Consider the following 12,639-nt stretch of genomic DNA (forward strand, 5'->3'; position numbering starts at 1 on the left):
TTGTTTTGTTGGAGTTCACAATGCAAGTACTTCATTTTTTTGTGAGCGGACTTGGTTTTTTTTCATGTCTCTCTTTTGTTTGGGTTTTCGAAATGTTGACTGTAAAGCAAAAATCTCGAAATGATGCCCAATTTTTTTTTTAAATAAATCTTCTATGGATGGAAACTTTTTTTCCGGTTCAAAACCTTTAATTCGTTGTATGGATGCCCTTTCGGGACATCTACTGAAATCTGGTGATTGTGACCTAAAATACTTGTGTTTCTTTTTTATTTAATGATTTTTCGATTTTCTTTTTAATTAAAAAACGTGTAGAGGAATCAATTCCCACCTTGCAAACATGTTTTTGTTTCTGAATTCTCTGAATCGTGCTTTGGTGTTTTTGTTTGTCTGTTCTGGTTTTTTTTTTAATTAATACCATTATTAATATTATGAAGATATCCATTATATGACATTTATGTTCCATAGTAGAATATCTATATAATCACCTATGTCCAAAGAATGACAACTCAACTACATAATTTATACATTAACCCTCTATAAATAACAAAAATAACAATAACTAGTAAATTTACAATAATTGCTGTTGTAGTTATCAAAGGAACACTTACGTTATTTTCAACTTAAACTTATATCGATAATTACATTAACACAAAAAAATCAAAAACACCAAAATGAAGAAACATTGCAATGTAAAGTCAATTAACACATAAAATGTCATCATACACACGGATTAAAAATTCTACCCAATGTGTGAATACATATTCATCTTTGTCCAAATATCGAACAAAGATTAGATGAAACTATTCTACACATCTTGGCACACAGACAGGTCCAGCTATTTTGAAAAGGGGAGGGGTTCCCTAAAAATGGGACCTAAGCTATAATATTTATTTGTAACGTTTCTAATACATTTTACTTCATAATTACCATTACTGCATCATATTTGTGATTTTGAAACAAAATATTAACAAGCTTTCAAAAATGAAAATAAAAGCAAAAATAAGTTCAGTTCCATACAAATCAAACAGTACAACATGCTTGTTTCATATGATAATCACATTAAAGACATATGATAATCACATTAAGGACACATGATCATAATTTTTCATTTGTAAATATTGGTTAAGTAACGTGATAATCATACTATTATCCTCTAAATGTTAAAAACTAATTATGCCAATTCTGACAATTTTACTTGGAAATTGAAAGCAAAATATCCAATAACAAGTTTTGGATGAAGTGAATTTGGGAGAGAAGTCGCTGTCAGATAAGAAAAAAACAAAGTAACTTTTTTCATTTTGACTTAAAACACATGTGACTAGAAACATGTACATATATAATACCACTATGAGTAAACATCCCTCATCACTGGAAATGTTTATGAAATAACTTGACTGTATGAATGTTAAATAAATCATTTCAACATACATAAACTAACATTATTACCTTGAATTTATAATTCAATGTAAATAAACACTGAAGGACAACTCGAGTAGCAGTTTCATAAATATCAAACAGTGGAGTGTCCTCCAAAAATCCACCATGTTTTATTTCTTCTTCTAATATGACGTGCTTCAAAGCTCTTTAGACCTCAGTCATGGTTAAAAAAGTGATAAACCCAAGACCGACACTTCGTGCAACTCAGTCTGCGTCTAAAACTAGTCGAATTAGAAACGAAATAAACCACCATTTCGCTCGGGGTAAAACAATGCGACTTAAATGGACATCCCGTAGTAAACAATGATAAAATGGAGCTTCCGTGATTTATTTCTTTAGAAATAGTTGGATACTACATACCAGTCTCTGTTATTCGGTTTTTGCTTTTTTTTTATATGAAATTGATACTTAGCAGAATTGTCATTCTTGATTGAATGATAGCAGAGGAAAATGAAAGTATGGGTACGCCAAAATACAAATCTGCATGCTGATAGGACTATTTTTTGAAAACATATAGTGTTTGTTTATTAAAAGCACTATTTTGGTGGTTTTTTTCTGCACCATGAATCATTGACAATGTCTGCATTTCATATGCATGGATACTTTTAGAATAAAAAGCTTTGCTGAGCAAAGTAAGATACGGCCATAGCCAACCTGGGTCAAGGCTGGACACAATATTAATTTTTGACACATTTAAACAAAGAGGCTTATTGTTCATTTTGAATACAACTGGTTTAGACACAGAATTGCACGATATTTTGAAATTTGACTTTAAGTAAAAAGATATGCTTTAAGGGTGCTTTCATTTTATATCCTATTATCTCATATAATGATAAGAGTAAATTTGCTAGCATACAACTTAAATCCCTTTAAATTTTTTTTTAATTAAAATCAAATGAAAATTTATATTATAAAAATAGTTTTCCAAAAATGCGTTTGGCTAATTTGACCTCTTGTTACTAAAAAAACGGTGAGAAATATTCGAATTCTGATTGAAAAAAATGCAGACATGGACTTCAATGAAAAAAATTAAAATCGGACTGAAATAAAAAGCTGATTTTTTTTTTTTTTTTGGAGGGGGGTGTAGCCCTTTTGACCCCTTATAACTCGATTGAAAAACACAGGCAGGAATGTTTTCAGGGCACCAATTAAAAACAAAATTTAAAATCAGATTAATAACAAAAAGTTATTTTTTTTAGGATTTGGCCCGTACTCTAGACTGACAATGCTAAATGGTATTTTAAATCTGTCAAAATATCTTACGACGGAATTTTAAAAGAAAAAAATAAAACAAAAGGCTCCAAGGAGCCTGAATCGCTCACCTGGTTCAATTTTGTCTTTCAGCGGCAATAAATTCAACAAGTTGTCTAACAATTTTGACTCAAGAAGACTTTGGTAGGACTTATCATCAGGACCATTACATGACATAACAGATTAAATGAAAATTTATCCAGATAGATCTCATCATGCTGAACACTTTTACACTATGTCATAATTTGGCTAAACCTAATGGTTTTGGAGATAAATGTCAGAAAACTACATTCTGATCCCTATGTTCTATTTTAATAATGGCGGCCATGTTTTTGACGGATGAAAGAAATAAACATTAATTTAGTGCAAGATACCCAAAGGAACATTCATACCAAGTTTGGTTTCAATTGGTCAAGTAGGGTCAGAGGAGAAGATTTTTGAAAGAAATAACATTAAAAATAGCAAAATACGTCGAAAAAGGGAATATCTCCTAAATGGCTTGACATATTAAAATGAAAATTTGACCACAGATAGATCTCATCATGTTGAACACTTTTACCCCGTCAGAATTTGACAAAAGCTAACGGTTTTGGAGATATATGCGAAAAACTACAAGTTGACCCCTATGTTTTCTTTTTAGTAACAGCGGTCATGTTTTTTGACAGATCGAAAATCAAAACACAACTTTTGTACAAGATACCCAAGGAACATAAGTGCACATTTTCATATAACTCCGCAGTTTTAGAGGAGATTTTTGAAAAATTGTTAACGAACGACGACGACGAACGCCAAGTGATGGCAAGAGCTGTCAAAATTGAATAAGATATATTAAACATTCTACACCTTTGTTTTAAATAAACACCTATTATACCCCTTCAAGCACACTTTTTGCAGAACCGTAGGGGGCCAGTGACCCTAGTTCAATTAGCAAGCTTCTTTTAGCATCAGGTTACAATACATCGAAATTTCATAATATTTAAATCACTACAACAAAAGTTATTGAGTGGAAACGAAAATATTAACGACGACGACAAGGACTAAGTCAATACAAACGATAACAGCATCCTATTGTCAGTATGATAATAACGCCACATTTTTGCAGTCGTATAAAGTGGAAATAAAATATAAAAACAAAAACAACCCAAAACAATCAATACAAAATTATCTATAATTGGAATTATTTATGCTTTCGTGCTCATACATAATCTCAAAATGTCAAGTTTACTAATATAAGAATTCTGATAACTAAAAGTTATAATAAAAACTCTGTGTTTAAAGTTTTCAAATAAACTCTAACCCAATATTTTTTCGAACATGGTAAACAATTTTTTGAAGAAATTGACATATTGTCTCCTTTAAAATGATACGTAATACTTATTTCACACGAAAGTATTCATTCAAATACATTGCAACACCTATTCCTAATAAACCTAACAAAACACAGTGTTGGAATTTGAAATAAGCGTAATTAATATAAATCCATCTCTATAAACTAAAGATTTTTGGTTCTAAAGAGTCACTCTCCTGGTTAATCATATAAATCATATCATTTCATCATAATGGATACACAAAATAAATTTCAATGGAGGTCATTCTTCCACATGTATTCTTGATCAATTTTAAGACTTTTTTTTCTAATTTTCACTCATCAATGATTCTGTATGATGTACATGTATATATATTTTTATCAAGGGACTTACTAGTAACTCTTTCATAAGTGGTATACATGGGACTCACTTGAATTTTTTTTTAAATTAAGGTTGGACCGTTTCGGTCCTTTTTTTATTTCTTATAATCATATATCACATTTTATGATTGTTCCCGAGTTATTTCACACGTGCCTGAAACTAAAAAAAAAAATAGGAAATAAATGCTCTGCAAATGTAAATTCCTGAACAAATAGAGCAAGTATAACTTCAAAGGTTTTTAACATAGTTAAGCAGATTGTTATACTATTATCTGAATTTAAAATTAATTGCACACACCTGCTAATCTAAATGCATGGGAAGTACATGTAAAGTCATGTTACAAATGTATATGAAATGTGTATATACTTTTCAATAAAACATTGCTTTTCAATGCTATTTGAGAAAAATATGGCAACTTATGGGACATTAAATGATATATATACCCGCCATATTGTAATTCAATATCTAGGAACAATTTATTACACACATATGATAAATTACAAATTGACACAAGCGAAAAAGATCAAACTCAAATTTAATCTTCATCTCAATCAGTAACTCCAATTAATCGAGAATTTTTTTTATATTCGAAGAAAGAAAATTTTCTTCCGTTTTCGTTGTTTTTCTACGGCAGACAGCCCATGAAAAACACATGCACGCGGCCGTGTCGATTATGAACAAAATAGCCAATGGCAAAGTAAAAGAAGACCAGTGAAGTTCAGAGTATCAATGAATAAATGAATCGAACTTTTTGTACGTGTATGACAATGAATGTTTATACATTCAATTTCTACCAACAAAAAAAAAATCAGTTACCATATAACAGAATTTTCGGGGTGATTACTGTTAATCGCACGTGCACGTGATTAATACTACAAATATTTATACAAATTATTCGTTGGCAAATTAATAATGGACTGATCTAATATCATGACAGGGCCTTTTAACTTCAATCCTAGACCATCAATCTCTCACACTAACACTCCACTGAGGACGTATGATTTTTCGCAAGTGGGGTTTTGAAATTTGAAAAAGTCATGGACCCATCACTCTTGTAGCTAATTTGAATCCCTAAATGAATTCCGTTAAAGATGAAAATTGTTTGAGTAACTGTAATTTGACTTTTTGAGTATTTAGAATGAAGCAATTTTGAAAATAAAAAAAAATCATTTCATTGCAATTATTTAAGACAAAAATTGTTGAGTACATACACGACTGTCTTAAGTGACCATCAAAGGGAGCCCAAATCGTGGTCACATAAAACAGGTATTCAGTTTCATTTAACGTGGAATGCTCTACGGAGAATATTTTAATCATTATCTTTTTAAGACCTGTTCTTGTTAAATACAGGTGGTCATTAAAACAAATTTTAATTGAAATAAAACTGCCTTGCAAATAAAAAAATCATTCCATGGCAATCCATTTAAGATCCAAGTTATTTCAATAGTGGGAATGAAACTGCCTTGAAAATAATAAATCATTCCATTGCAATCCATTTAGGATAAAAATGGTCAGAGTAATCAGAATGAAACTGCTTGGCGAAGTCTGAACCTTCTCTGTAAGGGTATTTATAATGAAGAGTTGTTCCCCTTGTTAACCAAGCTATCATCCAACCGTAGGTTCCAACAGTCATTACGGTATGGTTAGTTCTAGAAAGCAATGCCATGTCAATTTCTGCTGGATTTCCTGCTACTATGTGCACATCATTCTGTATAGAAAGTACTTGTTTAGTCCAAGGAAGATCGTTAGTACAAACTATAAATAACACTTTTTTATATCGTTTTCTAAAAAAGTTTGTTGCACTTTCTAAATAACTTGCTGGTGCTAATCTATATCCAAATGAAGCAAAATTAGATTTTGAGTAATCACCATTTCGTATATGAATGCCTACCAGAACTGTACCATTTGATATTGAAGAATTGTTAAGTTGTAAAATTCTAGTAATTTGTTTATTGGCTTCTTTTAAAATACTAGATTTAAATGTAAAAGCTTTACGAACATTTTCTTCGTATTTTATCCAATATTTCCATGATTGAAAATAGCCATTGAATGACAGGTCTGTATCAGGAGATTTCTCTAAACTTTCATCATAACCACAGTCAATTTCATCATCATGTTTCCAAAAACAAGAACATGAGCTGCTATGGTAACCATAACTCTCCCAGGTATTAGGAAGAATTCTAAAATATTTTGTTAACATGTTATCAGCAGGAATAATAAACTGTAGTTTTCTGCTCTTCGCCATGCTTAAACCAAATGCATATTGAAACATTTGATTTGCAAGACCACCTTGAAATTTTATGCATAAAAATTTTGGTCTATTCACTCCAAAGTAGTCATGGTACAGAAATTTTCCACATGTGGACATGTAGACATAGATGTACAACACAGCAATGAAAATAACAAACCAAATAGTTATATCTGTAAAAACAAAACAAATACAGCATTCAAAGGTTATATAACATGACTATTCTATATGTATTATATCTGTATTTAATACTGCAAGGATACAGAGATTCTGAAAAGAGAGGCGTGTTCCAGAGGGATTTAAAAAAAGAACAAAAGGCTCCCATGTGCCTGAATTGCTCATCTGGTTTTATTTTTGCCTTTGATGGGCAATACTCTAACAAGGAGTTGTCCAACAATTTTGACTAAAATAAAGACTTTGGTAGGCCTTATCAAAAGGATCATTTCATCATCAATTGAGTTTTTTTCTATCATAGTTTTAAAGATATTGGCTGAAAACAGTAAAAAAAAACATGTCATTTTTCACCTTTTAAGGGCAATAAATCTAACAAGGATTCTTCCAATAAATTTGATCTCTTGCAGACTTTGGTAGGCCTTATAATAAGGATGTTTTCGGCAATTGAAATATTTTGGCTAAACCAAACAATTATGGAGATATATGAGAAAAATTTCTGTCTAACCCCTTTCTTCTAATTTTAGTAACAGTGGCCATGTTTTTAAGTGATAAAAAAATTCCCCAATCAGATCTATGACAAATATCCTAAGGAACATTCATACCAAGTTTGGTTCTAATTGGTCAGGTAGTTTCAAAGGAAAAGAATTTTGAAAGAAATAAGTAAATATTAAAAACCTCAAAAAGGGCAATAACTCCAACATGGCTTAACAGATAAAAACAGAAATAGATCTCATCATGCTGAACACTTTAACCTGGTTAGAATTTGGTTAAACTTAAGTGCAAACAATTTCTGTCTGATCCCTATGTCCTATTTTTAGTAACTGCCACCATTTTTGAAAGATTTTTTAAAAAGAAAACATTTAAAAGAGCAAAAAAATGCTGAAAAGGGGCAATAGCTCCAATATGGCTTATGTCTCACTAATCACATCTTAAGTTTCTTTTACTTCACTAATTAAAAAAATAATTGAAAAAGTTTAACTGTGAATTCCCAGGACAAATGAAATCTTTATGTTGTATACCATTGCGAAGCTTGGATTATACGGTTTCAAAAACATTATCCTAATGGTACAATGATTTTATAAATTTTTCACAGAATTGACTCAAATAAATAATTCTGAAAATTGATTTTCTTTACCTCTTTTGCTAACTGACAGCAAGGAGGCAAATAACACACATATAAACAATATTCATACACCTTTGTATTAAGTTACAAATATGATTTTAAAGTACACATTCTCAGCTATATTTTGACTACTTTTGATCAGCATACACACAAATCATGCTTTTACAATGCATAGATCTAGGGTCAGTGTGTCTGTGGTACAATATAGGGGTGGCCATTTGACCAAGAAGTGCTATGTGAGATCTTTACTTTTGAAAGATCTTATCATGCTGAACACTTTCACCCAAGTCAAAATTAACGGTTTTTGGGATATATATGATTGATTGATCGATTGATTGTTGGGGTTTAAAGCCCAAGCAGCAATATTTCAGCTATATCCAGACTATGAACATGAAATGGATAAAATGAACATGAAATGATGATGAAATGGAAAATGGGATAGGACACAAGGATAATGGGGTTGACAAATTTTGATTGGGTAGGATCAGTCAATTTAGCATCCTGTGTAATGGTTCCTACTCCGATAGAATACCACAGAAGGGTTCTTTAACGTGTGAGGAACGTGGCATTTTCCCAATACGATGCACCCCTATGGTTTGCAGTCAAGTTTTCCATATTATAGCCTGATGACCCCAGTATGTAACATGCCAGGGCTACCCCATTCCACTACCTGGGGCACACAACCCAGTTGCTCTTTGGGCAGATTGTCATAGCCCCAGGCCAAGGTTCTGAGCACTATCCAAATGCCTGTAACGACAAGCTTAGCGCTGCAGTGGGCCTAATTTTTTGACACCCAGACCTGCATGGGGTGGGATATATGTGAAAACTTGGTATGACCCCTATGTTTTATTTTAGTAACAGTGGCCATGAATTTTCTAGAGTCAAAAATCCAAGGGCTCATTTTATGCAGGATACCCTAAAAAACATATATACTAACTTTCACTGAATTTTGTACAGTAGTTTATGAGGTGCAGATTTTTTAAAGTAATAACATCAAAAACAGCAAAAAACGTTAAAAATGGTAATAAATTCAACATTTCACATGAATTTGACCACTGATAGATAAGATCATGCTGAACACTTTTACCCAGGTCAGAATTTGGTTAAACCTAACAGATTTGGAGATATATGCAAAAAACTGCTGTCTGACCCCTATGTCCTATTTTTAGTAACACCAGTCATGTTTTCCACAGATCAAAAATTCAAACATTGATTTGTGCATCATCAACAACAAAAAAATGTCCAAAAAGGGACAATGAATCAAACATGGGTCAGCAGATTTTCACTAAAATTTTTCCATAAATAGATCTCATCATGCTGAACTCTTTTTCCCAATGTCTGAATTTGGTTAAACCTAATGGGTTTGGAGATATATGAGAAAAGCTGCCGTCTGACCCCTATGTTCAAAATTTTGTAATGGCGGCCACGTTTTTTAAATGGATCAAAAAATCAAAATGGCATCTTTGTGCAGGATACCCTAAGGAACAACCATGCTAAGTTTCATTTGAATCCATTCATAATTTTCAGAGATGTTTGAAAAATTGTTAACAATGACGACGACAGACAACAATAGACAATGACGACAGGTGAGCTAAAAAGGGGATTCCAAGTTAAAATTTGTTTGATTTTACACAAAATGAATAAAATTTCCAGAAAAAGGGGTTCTTAAAACAACTATTTGGAATGGAAGAAGATTGGCATAGGAGACTGCTGAGAGTGCAAGACAGAGAATTCTCAGACACACAAGGTTAGGATTTCAAGTTTCAAGTTTTCTAACATGGATCTGCTGAGTTAGAGAACATTGAAATTTAACCTGAGAGTGTCTGAGATCTATTGTCTTGCAATTTTGAATTTGATTCTTTTTCTCACTTCACAAATTAATTTTATGATAAGTATGCCAATTTAGACTGCCCTGCTTGCTGAAATCCCTTTTTATTTACAAGACATCATGAAACTTTTTTTGTAATATCACAGACTCCACAGGATCTATACCAAATTTCAAGTTATTTTAGTTGACACTGGCATATGTACGTAAATACATAAAAACACCAATAAAAATTATATCCAAAGGAAAGCATGAACAGCCATTTTATGAACTTTTAATTGAGTTGTTGGAGATTGGACAAAAATAAGAGTTTTCTCTCTGAAAAGACCAGCATATTCCTATTTTTAGCCATGTGAGATTTCCTGAACTCACCCACAGGTGAAATAAAACATGTGATGTTTGTGATGTCACAGTTAAATGTTTTATGACATCCAGGGAAATTTTGGCAGGCATAGCATTCTAAATTGGCATAATAATGTAATACATTGTATCAAAATTAATTCTAAAAGTGAGAAAAAGAACCAAACAAGGCTGGATAAGGAAATCTCATCACAGCCTAGAGAACTTGAAATCTTAGGTGTCTGACATTTCTCTGTCTTGCATTCTCAGCAGTGATAGATTCTTCTCATCACCTCTAAACTCAATTAAGAAATGACTAAACAGCAATCACTCTCTTAATTTTTGTAAATATTAATTACAGGGCTGCCAAACTTTTGTGAGACTAATATGTGAGATTTGGCACTATTGTACAAGTACATGTACTTACTTTTTATAGGGGTCCTGCTCACCAACTCTTTGAATTTCCATCGAATGGTAGCCATGGTTTTTATTTAAGTATCATATCTGAAAAAGGCCATAAAAAATGTTGTTTTTAAGAACAAGTTTTTGTACAAACTAGACAAAAGAGATAAACCCAGCCACCTGATAACATAATTTAATTCAAAGAAGTTTTCTCTATAAGAAATTACCCTATTAGGTCTCTGCATCACTGGACATTGGTGGAGATGTTTAAAAACTAGTCATGGATTATTAAAAATTAAGATTTTTAATCTCAAATAGTCAAATTAGACACTCAAAATGGGAGAACCATGTTTCACTCACTGCCGGATTCTAACAGACTGACACTTAAAAAAATATGTCATATAAGTACATATTCAAATTCATATTAGGCTCCAAATAAATAATAGTCTTGTTTCCGGCCTGCAGGAAGAAAAAATTAGAGTGGGTATGTAGGGAAGTTATTTTATTTTTCAAAAACAATTTCCATTAAGTTAATCATGAAACAAGTACTTTACCCAAATGGCCATCAAATGTTTAGGGTAGGTAGCGTTCAGGAAGCAAGCATATAAATTTTTATTGCCTCAAACATTAGGCCTCTGGTATATAAAAGGATAGCGTTCCAATGTCCCCCACATAAAAAAAAGTGTGGAAAACTTTATATTCACTGAAATATTCTCAGTCCAAGGGCCATAACTTCCTTAAAAATCATTCAATCCTAACCAGAGTCAAACTTAATCTGTAACTCTTCATAATAAGGCCACATACCAAAAACGAACTTATTTGATAATAGTATGACAAAAAAAGTGTGGAAAACGTGAAAGGGCAGACAGACGGATAGACAGTATTTCCTGGTGAAGCATCGCAGGGGACAAAAATGGATATAAATGTACCAGCATTAACTGCTCTTAAATTCCATTTTCCTGTGTACTGAACTTCCTCATAACGTGTATTACAGTAATGTATTAATATTGTTTATATACTTATATGCTTCACTCAAAAACAAAAACCAGCAGCCTCTATAGAGGGTAATTGTGTCGGAGGGACAGTATTTATAACTCAAAGTTTCTGGCTAAACTTGTAATTGGTGTACTAATGTTATGGAACGTGTAAATATTAAGCTATAGTAACCAATATATGTTTTCAAGTCACAGAAGCTGTGAAGAAAGTCTTTAATTAAATTGTGAGGGCTTACATTTATAAGTAACAAAGTAGTTGATATCAATGAATTACATGTACATTTGGAAACAACTTAAATACATTTACATGTACATCACTACATGTACCTACAAAATGCAGTGACAGTACATAACATATTCAATTACACATATCAAGACATATTCCAAATGTACTATGTTCTGAACAGCGTCAAGACCAAAGACACTTTAAGACAGTAAGCAAAGCCATTTGATTTTCTGGGAAGTAGGGGCACTATGGAGTTTTAAAAAAATTGTTACCTAATTGAAAACATGAAAACAAAGTAGTGAGAAGACCAAAAAAAAAGACTGTTTCAATAAATGGTGAAAAAATTACAAGTTATTTTTACTCAAGAAAAAAAATCCATAGTGCCAATCAGTCTTCACTCTAGCTTTTATATGCTGTGTGCTTGGCAAAGAAGCAGTGACTGCCTATTTCAAAGTCTCTGGTATGACTTGGCCAGGATTGATTCCATAACTTCCTGCACTTGTGGCATATTGAATGTACTACAAGACCACAAAAGCAGTATTTACAAGAAACAAAACACTTATACATGTAGGTCCTGCGTCAAAAGGTGCCACTTCATATTTTATGTACATGTATATTTGTACAAGTATAATTTAAAAATTGATCTGTGTACTTTGCTGTTTATGTTAACATGTAAAAGAAATATTTATAGGTACATTGTAAATATTTTACCAATGCACTTCAATGGCATTAATTATAATTAAAATGCTGGGATTTGTTCACAAAAAACTGAAAAAAAATATTCTTTCAAATTATGACAAGTAATTCTACATTAAGATTTCCTTTAATAAATACATACTCAGGGTCATTCATTAATGAAAGTTTTACCTGTAGAGAGAATTTTATGACCAAATTCAGTTTTGAATGAATTTTTAAATTAATCTTAGAGTAA

General features: G+C 31.9%; 1 protein-coding gene across 10 annotated transcripts in view; it reads right to left on the reverse strand.

Annotated features, from left to right (window-relative positions):
* Nucleotides 1-506: 506 nt before the first annotated feature.
* Nucleotides 507-12,639, reverse strand: part of LOC148620926 (galactoside alpha-(1,2)-fucosyltransferase 2-like) — a 38,230-nt gene continuing 26,097 nt past the window's right edge. For 5 of the 10 annotated variants that reach the window (XM_088574821.1, XM_088574824.1, XM_088574819.1 and 2 more), the window contains exons 2-3: nt 10,513-10,589; nt 507-6,556 (exon numbers count right to left, since the gene is read on the reverse strand). In XM_088574821.1, the coding sequence (XP_088430947.1) occupies nt 5,854-6,556; nt 10,513-10,553 (744 nt within the window). In that variant the 5' untranslated portion in view covers nt 10,554-10,589 and the 3' untranslated portion in view covers nt 507-5,853. Of the gene's footprint in view, nt 6,798-10,512; nt 10,590-12,639 lie in introns of all 10 variants that reach the window. The other 5 variants (XM_088574816.1, XM_088574818.1, XM_088574814.1 and 2 more) reach the window with 1 other exon arrangement.

Source organism: Perna viridis, chromosome 3 (genome assembly GCF_037379345.1).
Source record: "Perna viridis isolate PV_CMFRI_1.1 ecotype Kerala chromosome 3, ASM3737934v1, whole genome shotgun sequence".
Lineage (NCBI taxonomy): Eukaryota > Metazoa > Mollusca > Bivalvia > Mytilida > Mytilidae > Perna > Perna viridis.